This window comes from Ornithodoros turicata, chromosome 1 (genome assembly GCF_037126465.1).
Source record: "Ornithodoros turicata isolate Travis chromosome 1, ASM3712646v1, whole genome shotgun sequence".
NCBI classification, from domain to species: domain Eukaryota; kingdom Metazoa; phylum Arthropoda; class Arachnida; order Ixodida; family Argasidae; genus Ornithodoros; species Ornithodoros turicata.
The window spans coordinates 123,469,388-123,483,559 of record NC_088201.1 but is presented as its reverse complement, the minus strand read 5'-3'; the positions used below and the strand labels follow the sequence as shown (position 1 = coordinate 123,483,559).

Below are 14,172 nucleotides of genomic sequence, written 5' to 3'. Positions count from 1 at the left end.
AATATGCTTCCAATGCTTTCGCTTTGTCGTACGCGCATACATGCATATGGAGGCACCGTCAGGTTCGAATGAACCTGACCATGCCTCCATATGCATGTATGCGCGTTGCCGACCAGCACTGTTTTCTCAACAACACACTCTTACCTCATAATTCGTCCTTGGATAGCCGTTTCTTCACGAATTCGTGAAGTTGGTGAGAAAAACGCTCTCTTATCACAGACGGGGTGTTGGACCGTAAAACAGGGATTCCGGTCGGTTACATTAAAGGTGTTCTGTAGAGTCCGAAAAACGCTGCTACTGTTTCGTGCATCTCATAAAGTCCCCGCTGTAGAACAACTCTGCAAAGTTTCATCGCATTTAGTAGACGCAAACATATTTTAAAATCATTCCCAATTATGTAAAAACTCGCTGGCTTTCAGCTGTTGGCAACCTCTCCTGCACGAATGGAAGCTGCCATCTTCGCGTCTTCGCAGTCGGCCGCAACCAGCTATTTGGCTACCCTGCGATTTCGACGCGCGGCATTGTCCTGCGAAAGGGCCTTCCAGTCCGGCTTACCTTGAGCGCAACCGGCTACACTCTAAGAAAAAAAGGTGTAATTTTCTACCTTTTGGGGTAGAAGTGCGTTGTTACAGATTCTCAACCCTTTTGGGGTAGAAATGTTCTACCCCTCACTTTCTACCATGCTGGAACATTTCTACCTCTGAGTGTGAAGAGAATTCTACCCTGTTAGTGGCAACATTCTGCCCCTACATGGTTAACTGTTATTCCTCTGGGGGGTCTATCTTTTCTCTCCATATGGGAGACACCTCTACCCCAAGGATGAGAAATATCTGCCCATCTTGACGCTAAATGTTCAACCATTCCCGAAGACAGTTCTACCGTGAGTAGAACTGTTCTTCCTTATTGGAAGATAATTTTTTTCCCGATATGGTAAGAACCTCTGCTATTATTCGTGCTGTGCCTACCGGTGGCATATCTCTACCCGTAATGACGGGGCATTTAGACCTTGTAGGGAAATATTTACTCCGTCTTCCATGAAGGACGTCTGCCCTTTTGAGAAGAACTTGACGTATAGTATTTGTGTGGATGAGATAGGATATATACGTAGACAACTGTTACTGGTCACAGCATGTTATTACCACGTCACAATTGGAATCGTACACTTGCGCTAACCAATGCGAAAGGTACATCCATTTTGTAGAAGCCTGAGCATGGAGGCACGAAAGAAAACACGACACAACACAGACGACTCCATTGTTGCATCATCAGACTGCACAGCATTTGCATGGACTGTCTTGCACATAAATTCCACATGCATGCACCATAACAAGGGCATCGGGATAACTTCTGAGGGCTTGACGTTTCACACTACTGTGTCGCGCTAAATACACACGAGCCTTCGCTCGGTGTGTAATATCTGCCCGGAGGAACACATCGCAGGACGGATGATTTCAACTGAAATGTAAATGAAATTAATAGAGCATTTAAGATAAGCGATAAATAATAACGACGGTACATGTTTCACTCCTCAGAAATATGTTTACATATGTGATTCCCTCAGAAATAAGCATGCAAAAAGAAGAAGGCTATCCCGGCAGTGGACAAAAGCCAAAGAAAAATAAATAAATAAATAACACAGAGCACATCTAAAAAACCATGACTCGAGTGATGAGTGCCTTCTCCCATCAAACAGTGGCTCACCGTATGTTATGGCTCCGTTTCTTCGTTTTCGATGTGGATCCTTTAATCACATCCGGCGGGCGCTGATAAGGTGCCGTGCTAAAGTTGTCATGGTGACCTGCGTGTATTACACAAACGCATTTGCTCATATAGGATGCTGAAAAAGTGTCAGACGACATGCCGATCAACCCGAACACGCAATGCGCAAAACACATCTGATCACTGCATATAAGACGCTCGGGAAGAAAAATATTGAATATTGCAATTACTCACCTGATTCTGTCCTAACTCTACCTTGCTTATGTTCATACCATTGCAGCTGAACCGATAACACCTTCCACCACGGAGATGCGAATACCCGACTCAGCATAGCCATTAGGCCGCATGCATGGCCTTCGGTGCAGCAGTGTCCACGTGAAAACGGACACTTTCAGCGTGCGTCTCTATACTGACCCCTTTTACACAATCAGCGATTCCGCGCAAGCGCAGACACTCTGTGTTTGGTCGCTCTGGCTAATCTCTTGAACAGTTGCCTCGAAGCTGGACCAAACGCCTTTGTGCGCAGGATTAGTAAACCTCAACTCTTCTCGTCGCTTGAGTGACTCCATTTACACTTCCATTAGTGACCCTGCTACGAAACACACAAAAAGAAAAAAGAGTCACTTGAACCCTAATAGTGACAAGATTGCCACAGTGGTTCTACCGTTAGGGGGAGAGAGTTGAGTAAAAGAGCAGAAACAGCACAACTTCAACCTGCAGTCGGTAGAGGGAAAATAGGTCGGGGAAAACTGTTGCGCTTCTACCTTTTTTGAACCTTTTTTTCTTAGAGTGTACCCCAAGATCGGAAGCGCGCACGCCTGACGGCTGGCATGGAGGTGTGACGTCGTATTCCACACAAAAATGGCGCATCTTTTGAAATGGCGAAACGGAAACTGTACGGTTAAACGCAGTTAATTACCAGTGTTCTGTAACAACCACAGAAACCAATACTAGCGGACTACGAGAATTGAGTTCATGCAAGCATTATGCACCCAACATTAGAAAAGTTCCGTTCTCTATGTGCAGAACTCCTTTAAGCACGACAAAGCACGCGCGGGTCAGGTAGCAGGGGGTCATGAAAATGTCACCCACCAGTTGATCGAAAAGCGCATCTGGGACGGTTTTGTTTTGCCAACTGCAGTATGGTACAAGACGCAATGCTTCACCCAGAAGGATATATCGTAGACTCGATCTTCACCACGAGTCGGCAAGGCATCAAACACTACTATCCAAAAAGGTAGACATTTACACAATAAGAGGAGTAAACGGCTTGTCCCATAGCGAACCCCTCCAGATGAGTTTTTTTTTACCACTTCTAGAAGGAGAAGGCATGTACTCCTTGTGGGCTGAAGTAGATACACTCCTTCGATGGAGTTCTGTAGCCCACATGATATATCGAATGAGGAGTGAAATACGAATACCGAACGAGAGAAGTGCAACACGTAAGTTTGACACCAGAGAACAACGAATGTGAAGTGTTACACACATTTATTAACCATAGAGACACGAAACAGGTAAACAGGTAAGAGTGAAATAGTACATACGTCCAATTTCCAATATCCATATGTCAACGTCCATATGTCCAATCGAATCCAAACCGGCTTGGCCATTAGTATTGAAGTATCGACCCCAACACACAAGGAAAAGAAATGCAAATCGGGAAAGTCGCAGTACCTACAGAAACACAGCAAGTTCTTACGCATTAACACCATGACGCCTCTGTGCACAATTTCGTCGAAAGTATGTCTTTTCCAGTGTTTGAACGTCCAGCGGCCAATTTGCACGATAAAACTGCAAAACAAACAGACGCACGTCGTAAGCGACTCACCACAAACACAATGTAAGGACCTGTATAGCAACATGACCTCATCTGTGTTTCAATCACAGTGACACGCTTCATTACCAGTCAAGCTAGTATGCAACCTGAAAATGATAAATAATTCGCTGAATTGACTCCATCGAACAAAGGTTATCAGTATGAAACGGTTTTGTTAAGCATTACCGTATTCAAGAACACCTCTCACGGCCGTGGGTGCCCTATTAAAAAAAAAGAGGTATGTGGTCCAAAAAGATCCACTCGTATGTGATTATTGAAATGGGCCCAATTCATAGAAATCTTATTAGACCCCATTCAAGGGGTCTTATTGGGCCCTGGTACCTTACCTGTGTGATCTCATTTGTTCCGGTCTCATAAAATGCAATTAGGTGTACTCAATGTGGCCTAATGTGGTCTCACATTTTCCCACTTGGCGCCATATATATATATATATATATATATATATATATTGGCGTGGAGCCAATGTTGCCTTCTGCCGGAACCTACGTTCCAAGACCGAAGGCTACATCAGATCACGTTGAAGCAACTGATTCAACGTAAATTGCTGCACGAAGAAGCACAGAAAGTTGAAATATGCCAGCAAATTAACAAGTGACAATGAGCAATAAATTGAAATATTTATTGTATGAGCGTGAGACAGTCTGACTGCAAACGAAGACACTGTCTATGCAAACTCGTCTTACAGCAACGAAGGAAGATGTAGAAAGAAGGTATAGCTAAAACAATGAAAGTACCCCTCTGCTCCATTAATTTCTAATGCACACTAATACCCATAACAGGTATGATAACAGATGTATGCTACATATATTTAGTTTACATGCGGTAACAGTGGCAACACTGTGAGAAAATAATGTGATATCACACAATTTAATGCAACGTCTGGTGATAGATGCATGACCGAAATGAGAAAAGTCACTTATCAGTCGCTCTTTCTCATTTGTCCGACAAAGTAAGTCCATGCAGTACAAGCGTGACGGTGACACGTCATAAAAGCAGTTAAGATAACTATAAATACATATCGGGTCACTACTACATTTCTTGGTTCAGATTTGAGACTTGAGGATATTCAAAACCGTCCTACCCACGCCGCTTACCCTTTGTCGTAATAAAGCTCTTGCACGTATTCAGGAACAAAATGCATAACGGAGCACTTCACTACACAAATGCAGACATTCACATTTTTATACTGTCGGAGGAGATGAAAGACAGGAGGAAACAACTAATTTATCAAGATGCGTCTCAGACGCCGACACGCCAACAGAAATTTCTAAGTTCAAAACAGATCCTGAGTTGATGCCGATGGCGCTTGGTCGCATATAACGACAAGAGCATTATAGCTCTAGTTTCGGTTTGGAAGACAGGGAAAGCCCACGTCTCGCAGGGTAAAGCCAGAAACTATCATATCGCATAATCATTTTTTTTTTTGCAACCTACTGAGGTAGGTGGAGTTGTGCGCATAACTTTGCACACTTTTGGATATTTATTTATTATTCAATTTATTTTAATTTATTTTGATATATTTATTTTATATTGAACCATATATGCACACATTTGTGCAACTAATTTCGGCATTGTTTGCTTTATATAAGACCAGGTTAACTTCATAGCCAGGAATCTAGCCCAATCCAGCGTACTCGCTGGAGCATCCCATTTCCAGCTCTGCTCCAGCAAGGTACCATCCTGGTTTTCGAATGCAAGTTGGATGGTTCCAGAATGGAAATTAAAACTGCAGTAGACCCAGCATGGAAATAGCCTTGGCCAGCCCAGATCTAGCCTGGGATCGCTTTTCCAGGCTGGTTCCACAGTTGGTCCATGCTGTATTTTTTTTATTAGGGATATCAAAATGCGTGTGTGCGAAAACTCATTACACTTGTCTTGTGTGTCCCGTGTGGCCGTCAATGGCCATAGCCAGTGCAAACTGTCATTTTTTTTACACGTACGCATCACGCTTTTCGAGCAGTCAACCTGTGCTTGTACACGTGAAATGTGTTCTGTATAAAATTACCTCCAATGACATTGGCAGTCGGCTGCTACTTTGCTACCAATGTTCCACAGCACTTTTAAGCTGAAAAGTTAACGCACTGGATGGAAAGCACATTTTTAAGAGAAATTTTCCTTGTGTGTTTTCTGGAGGTAGAGCACCAGAGTTGAAAAAACAATTAGAGTGAGACACGAATGTCAGAAAGTGATAGTTAAACGAGTCGCCCCGTGAAAATTCTGCTAGCACTTACTACTTTTCTGGTGTCTGCTAAATATAGTGTTGAAGGTGCCTCACAGAACGTAATGTGATGCAATTGGCTTCTTTGAGGTGACTCTTCAATGGGGTTCAGACTTGTGGGGTTCACCTATGGCACTTCAATGATACCCTATAAGCCTCCAAGATGCACGGGGTAGGGAGAAATTGGATCTACTTGAGGTCACATACAAACCCCTTGCCTTGCCCTAATGGGTTGCATAAAACACCTTTCGGGTCTTAGGTGGCCCACCAGAAACACATTAAGCCTTAATCGATGATCTAATGGGATTCTAAAATATTTTTTGATAGGGTGGACTTATACTCCCGAATGTATTCAGTCCGAAGAATCATTCCGAAGAGTATAAATCCTTGATAACACTCAGCTTCACACATACGATCTTTAACGCCTCTGCTACAGTGAAAAGTTTGTGAACGACCGAACACAAACCAGCGTTCGCCACACTCCAGACCGACGTGAAAGGTCGCGTAAGCGTACAAGAGTGCGGGAGTATCAAACATGTCCACAAAGAATTTACTTGCGTTGGTGACGACTGACGACTAACGAGAGACAGAGTTCACCTATTTTATATCATCACGGAAATGTATATTTGAGATTTAAGGTGTTTAAACGTTTAAAAGTATTGGGAACTATGTGCCTTACATGCGCGGATGAAGGTGCACGTCGGCGGAGCGGTCGAGGAGAGAAGGTGTAAGAAGGAGTAAGATACACGCGTTACCGCTTCTCAGCGAGGTTCGTACACCTCTAATACGCCTTCCTCTCAAACGAAGGGGTAGATGTCCAACTTTTCTCCTTTTGTGAGGTGTGAATCTGACGTGAAAAGAGTAGAAATGGGAACTCTACCTTTTTCACTCCATGAGAACACCTTTTCGAATAACAGTGAAGAGTTACGAAAACTCTCCCTGCAAGCGACTGATCCGCTTGGAGATAGCATGTAAGATAGATGATGCAACTGCGACAATTGAAGCATTAAGGAGCTCAGGACGAGTATAGTTTGGACAGAACGGATGGGACGCGGATAGGGGAATGGACGGGAACTCTTATTCGCCGTTTCTTCGTTCAAATTGTCCTTGACCTGAACTCCACAAATTCAGGGAGACGCTACCGTCCTCCGCCTTGCTTGCGTTTCGAATTAACGTCGCAACCGGATGTAACAAGAACCATGTTGCAAGCTTCACCACCTTCATTAGTCAATTCAATGTTACAACATGGTTACGTCCACTCGGTGAGAGGGTCTTCAAAGACCGAAGCAAGTGAAAGGTTAAGAGCGGAGAGAGACAGAACGAACGACCACATCACGTATCCGCTTTGTTTGCCTCAGTTGCCTATACACTGAATGCATTCTACATTAATAGAATCCGCTTCATGAGTGCGCGAGCTCTAAAAATGAATGCACGACACAACGGTACGCTGCTGATGTCATCCTAATGTGGAAACAATTTTAAGATATGTCACAACGCTTCAGCGAAAAGCCGTGAATGCTATTTGAAATCTATTTCTGCAACAAGATTGTTTGGAAAAATAATTAAAAAATGATATGGAACAATAACAAATATTGTTTCTGTTCATCCAATGCAAATATTCATTTAATTTTTGTGCGCGTGTGTGTATGGCTTCCTGATACAATTCGGTCTTGTAGGCTGCTATTTAAATATATTAATACATAGTCAAATAACCTACAAGTATTCTCAGAGCAGCATTCCAGCGTTTCGTCCAGGAACTGCAGCTTATCTGTCGCTGCATTTGTTCTAAAGGAAGTGGCGACCCATCGTTTTCTTCCTCAACAAATTGACGGTTAAGTGTTGCGTTCCGCATGTGTTCAGTCGCTTTCATAACGTTCTATCGTGGTTACCAGTACTAAACACCTTTTGTCTGTTGTCGTTCTCTTGCAGGTGGACACTGGCTATATTCTGACCAAGGTATTGAAGGATAAGAAAGTTTACTTGAACTTCACAAGTACCTTGGGAAAGTTCAGGGCGCATTACAAAGAGCACCAACAGGATCAACACATTGCTATTTTAATGACGGGGTAAGTTGAAATGTCCATGCTTTAAGTGCAAAGTTTCTCTTTAATAATACCTTGTAGTTATATACCGCAATGAATTGAGAACGTAAACATCATTTGGGACTTCTGATTGTGAGCTGTTACTAGTTCAGCTAGGGCTTCGTGCTACTCACTAATTCCTCTCTCTACAGTACGCGTACCTTCGTGGTGTCTCTTGTTGCATATTTACCACAGCCACCTGTAACGCTGTTGTAGTGCGTGTTCGGGAGATGACCAATGAAAGCTTATTCTGCATTCATCAAATTGCGTGACAAGGACCAATCATGAAATTGGGTCATGGAACGTAATTATGAGATATCCCTGATGTCATCCTTCAGTAAGATTTTACTGTAATCCACACACGGTGGCAGCTAGAGGCGTGAGGGCTGACTAAACACATCTAATGCTGAACTTAAGTCACGTTTTAAATGCTACATATCGGTGTTAAGGAATGCCATGGAAAATAATATTTTGAGAGCCACGTTATCGGCGCTAGCAGCACAAAAATGTGGTATATCGTAAACCTTGCCGCCAACAGAAAAAATCTAAGAGAACTACATGTATTCTTGATGAACATAATATAACTAACTTCATAAAGCAGTGAGTAGACCTAGCGACCGAGTTCAACAAATGTCTTTGTAACCTCGCTTCTCATGTTCAGTTACACTTCATCCGAAAGCCATTGTGTACACCTTTTTTCCAGCCTACCTGAGTCTTAACGCCAGTTGACACGTAAAAAAAAAAAAAAGAAAATTATAATCTCAAGGGAACATGGTCAACGGCTTTTGATATACATCAAATGTGATCAAAATATATGGTATAAAAAGTGAAATTGTTTTTGGAGCTATCAATCTGTGTACACGAAACAATAAATTTACAGGTCTGGCATCGTGTTTTTCCACATAGAGCACAACTTGGGGGTTGATGGTGAATCTTTGACGAATATTGTAGGTAACGTAAGTTAGTCTGTCGCTCGGAAGCGACCGTGGGTGCCTGCGGGAAAACTTCCTTCAATTTCCTGTCAGCGTGAAGGATATTTAAATGGCGGTTTATGATTGTTTTACAGTTATGGAGAGATTTATGAAACTGGGTGGTAAAAACTAAGTTTGGACTTTCTGTTTTAGTTTTTGGTGCTAGTATGACATATCTTTCCTGTAAGTTTGATTTGTGGAGGGCATCACTGAGTAGAGGGGAAGGATAACTACGGTTTAGGAAGTCTTTAGTCATGTCGCGTACATGCTTAGTAAAATCTTCCTGGTCTGAGCATATACGTTTTAAGCGCAAAAACTGTACATAAGGTATGTTACCTTTCTGTTTCTGGGGGTGGTAACTGTCAAAATGAAGATACTGGCGTCGATCTGTGGATTTTTTGAAAAGCTCGGTAACAAGTGGGCCCGACCTAAGAGAGACGGCTACGTCTAAGAAGTTAACAGATTGGTGTGAGAAGTGACATGAAAATTTAATGGAATGATGGAGCGAGTTAAAATGCTCAAAGAATTGCTTTAAAGACGTTTCATCATCAGGCCAGATGATGAATATGTCATCGATGTACCTAGAGTATCCTAGGGGCGTATATCAAATGATTCTAGTGTTTTATGTTCAAATTGGCCCATGAAAAGGTTAGCATAATTTGGAGAAACTCGCGAACCCATCGCTGCTCCGTGGATCTTTACATAATATGTGTCTGAAAAGGTAAAGTTTTTGTATTTCACAACCAACTCTAACAGTGCAATTATAGCGGTGCTGTGTAGAATATTGGGAGGATGTAAAGAAAGAAACGCTGAAAAGCTTTTAAGACCTTCATCATGAGGGATATTGGTGCACAGGGATACTGCATTTATGGTCGCTAGAACTACATTATCAAGACTGAGCTGGAGATTGTTGAGTGAATCGATCTTGCCAAGAAAATCTTTTGTGTCCTCAACATATTATGGCAGAAGAGGAGGGATGTGGTTGAAGCATCTAAAACTACAGAAATCTTCTCTGTCGGGGTATTCTTTAGTTTTAGATAAGATCATCAACCACAACCCTCCTCTTCTGCCATTATATCTTAAGGACACAAAAGATTTTCTCGAAAGATCGATTCACTCAATTTTCTCCAGCTCAATCTTAGTAATGTCATTCTACACACTAAATCTTTTACACTCTTCTTCGTGTCAATTGGGTGCGTCATATCGCACACCCTTTTGAGTGTAACAGCTACACCCAACATAGTGGGTGTGATGAAATACACTTTAACCATGGAGTGTAATGGCTAAACTACACATCAAACTTTTTACACCCTTTTGAGGTTGAGGTGGGTGTACTAGAACTCACACTCATTTGAGTGTAAAAGTTTGTAGGTGTAATGAAATACACCACCTGTCAAGGTGTACTTCACAACACCCTCAAACTTTCACACTTAAAAGGGTGTGAGTTATGGTACACCCACATTACCTCAACATTTCATTACATTTCATACAACATTTCAGCATTTCATTACAACCATATTGTGGGGTGTAGCTGTTACACTCAAAAGGGTGTGCGATATGACTCATCCAATTTACACCAAAAAGGGTGTAACATTTTAGAACAAGGTAAACACCCTTAAACCATTACATCCTTATCACATCCCTATTACACCCTTAACACACCAATGTAGATGTGCACCCCAATTCACACCCACATATCAGAGGATCAGCCTCGCAGTGATGTAATATGAGTGTGATCTGGGCGTGTATTGCAGAATACACCCCTCTTACACTAACACAGGTGTAAAAAATTTTAGTGTGTAGCGACCATAGGTGCAGTATCCCTGTACACTATCCCTCATGATGAAGGTCATAAAAGCTTTGTAGCGTTTCTTTCTTTACATCCTCCCAATATTATACACACAACGCTATAATTCCTCTCTTAGAGTTGGTTCTGAAATACAACAACTTTACCTTTTCGGACACCCATTATGTACAGATGCACGGAGCAGCGATGGGTTCGCGAGTTTCCCCAAACTATGCTAAAATTTTTATGGACCAATTTGAATATAGAACACTATCATCATTTGATATACGTCCCCTAGGATATTATAGATACATCGATGACGTATTCATCATCTGGCCTGATGATGAAGCGTCTTTAAAACGATTCTTTGAGCATTTTAACTCGCTGCATCATTCCATTAAATTTTGATGTCACTTCTCACACCAATGTGTTAACTTCTTAGACGAGCCGTCCCTCTTAGATCGGGCTCACTTGTTATCGAGCTTTTTAAAAAACGCACAGATCGACGCCAGTATCTCCATTTTGACAGTTACCACCCCGAAAAACAGAAAAGTAACATACCTAAAGGAGAGTTTTTGCGCTTAAAACGTATATGCTCAGACCAGGAAGATTTTTCTAAACATGAACGCGATTCTTGACATTCTTGAATTCTTGCCACCGTCTCGCATGTTTTCTCATGATCGTTTCATTAACAATATACAGGGTATCCCAGAAAACGTGTCATTGAATTATAATAAAAAAAACTATGCCACCTAGAATCATGCGGTCAACAGCATTTGTTCTTATTAGGTTTTTGCCACCTCCTAATGGGAATGTCCTGTACTCCAAGTTTAATTATGTAAATGTTTGCGAACTGAACTCGGAAATTTGCCAAGTAAAGGTCACTTTTTTACCCCACCAATATAAAGAGCGTGCCGAATTCACTCAAATTCATGATAATTCACAGTGATATTCACGAGTTATTCCATCGGAAAAAATAGCCGAATATCATGCTTTTCGGAGCACCGGACCATAGCGCGCGATGACTTTTTGAGCGCAATCGCTCTGAGTGCGACGAAACGAGGTTCCGAAGCCAGCCCACAGAGTGATAGTAGAAAAAGTAACAGTTCCTAAAGTGGGAGAGGGAAAGCATTATCCCAGCGAAAGTCGAACGTGATAAGCCGTGCCTGTTTTATCTCCCTCCGCGACGTCGGGGAGGGCTGGGTTTCCAACCTCCATTCGTCGGACTGACAAAGATTGCGCTGAAAAATTCATCGTGCGCTATTCTGTGCGACCTCCGTACAGCATGATGTTCGGCTATTTTTTCCGATGGGATAGCTTCTGAATATCCCTGTCAATTGTCATTAATTTGACTAAATTAGACACGCTCTTCACATTGGTGGGGTAAAAAGTGACCTTTACTAGGCAAATTTCCGACTTTACCTCGCAAAAATTTACATAATTAAACTTACGTTACACGACATTCACACGAGGAGGTGGCAAAAACCCAGTAAGAACAAATGCCATTGACCGCATGAGTCTAGGTCGTGTAGTTTTTTTATTATAATTCAATGACACGTTTTCTGGGACACCCTGTATGTACTGTTTTGTAATTTTTAGTAAGAAAAACATTGCAATGTATGTGTTATTTTTAGACAGTTGAGTCAACTAATTTTTATATGCTATTCCTTAAACCGGGTATTTTATTACGGCTCCCATGGGGTCTACACACTCAGAAGCGTCACTACCCTTGAACAAAGCTTTTTGTTTGGCTAATTTGTTCTGAAGAAGCTTTTCGCTAGTTCGTCTTCCCGTCGATGGGAACTAAGCAGTTGTGTGCGAATGTCTCTTTCTGTTCCCCGGTCATGGTTTTGCAATATTGTAGCAGTGCTCAGCACATCGATTAGAATTGATCATTATCGTGGCACTGTAAGCACTCGTCTACCACCATCGTCTACCTCCACCGCAGTCACCACCGTGAGAGGTCTTATCGCATCGTTGGTGTGGCTATAGGGATAATGTATTGCTTGTGTATTGCTTGTCGTTGAAATGAGAGCGCTTCGCGAGAGACGAATGTAGGAAGAACACAACGTCCCACGAACAAGGAAATAGGTGAGTTTGTTGACTGGAGGTGTGTTATCAACGAGCTTTCAGCCTGCCAGTGCGGCGGAAGGCATGTTGGCCTGGGAGGACTGTAGGCACTGAGCTAAATTAATCGGGACCTTTGCTGATATCTGGCAGGACCCAGAGAAAACAAGGAGTCAGCGCAACCGAGTCACTTGCCAGTCTCAATATGTGATGCCAAAATCTCAGCTACTAAGCCATTGTAACAACCTGAATTCGGCGAGTTGGGAATGAACATGTCGGTCATGAGGCCGGTTGGTAGGGTAACAAACTGTGGCTATGAGTGGCGTTAAGACCTGGACAGATGGAGAGAGGACAGCACAAAGGATTTTGAGACATGGACGTTATTATCCGTTCACTGTCGACCTCAGGGGGAACCGTGAGGACATTCGTCTTGAATGTCTGTCAGAAAATCCAGGGAAAACCTCAAACAGCACAGTCGGTACGGTGATTCGGACCCATCTCACTTTACAGTATCGGTTTGGAAGGCGATCATCTTAGCCTCTACACTAAAATTAATAAAAAAAAACTGTGTCGGGGAACACATATTAAACTACACGACACGCAACATTGAGTTCCAATCTCTAGTTGGACTAAGCGCTACGCCACACGTGCTGATCCTTTTCGTTTGGATTGATTAATACACTTTGTGAGTACTGCTTCTTTGTTGGTTTCATGTGATTTTTACTGCCTCAACCACACCTGGGAAACTGCTAGTCAGTTACTCGAGAGAGAATCTTTTCGGCTCGATTAACCTGCAGGATGCATCAGTGCCAACTAATTTAGCGCAACAGTGTTCGCACAGCACATCTCGAACTCTTTCATCAAAAGGAAATTTCAACATACAATGTGGCAATAAATAACGAACAATCTAACCCTTGGCACAGATGACACAGGCGTAAAGCAGAAATCGCACGAGTGTAGGGGAAGCAAAGTACCCTTCAGAGAACAGTGCTCCTTGCGGGAATGAAGTCACTGTGACTGATGCTATGGAGCCATTTTACCCTTCTGACAGTGTCACATTTTCCTTGCGGAATCACGACCATGCGGGAATCCGCTTTCCGGCACTGAAATACACAAATGACACTGCATAGCGCGAGCTCTCCAAGTATGAAAGGGTGGGAAAAAGGACGTGAACGAAATACAAAAACAGAGCATAACGCTTCGCGCGCGTAACCCGGACGACTGCCTAGAGCCAATAATCGTTCAGAAGATGCGGGTGAATGCAGCGATCGACAAGCGGAGAGAAGAGTTCACGCTCTTTCGGCAAAGATCTCAAGGTGTCACCACTTTCCAATATCTAAGACTTTAGTACTGGTCAATCTAAAAAAATTGAGAGAGAGTGTACACTCCCTTGAGGGTGTAGGAGAACCCCTGTCGCGGCACAGTTTCTCGTCTGCTGGATTGCTATTTCGTACGCGTTACGCAATTTGCGAAAGACTACAGACATATATTTT

The 14,172-nt window shown here is 42.6% G+C and overlaps 1 protein-coding gene across 1 annotated transcript in view; it reads left to right on the top strand.

The window, feature by feature from the left end:
* The window catches only part of LOC135384774 (venom metalloproteinase BumaMPs1-like), a 94,614-nt gene that overhangs the window by 37,703 nt on the left and 42,739 nt on the right, over positions 1–14,172 (top strand). The window contains exon 8 of the mRNA XM_064613962.1: positions 7,704–7,840. Coding sequence (XP_064470032.1) covers positions 7,704–7,840 — 137 coding nt within the window. The remainder of the gene's footprint in view (positions 1–7,703; positions 7,841–14,172) is intronic.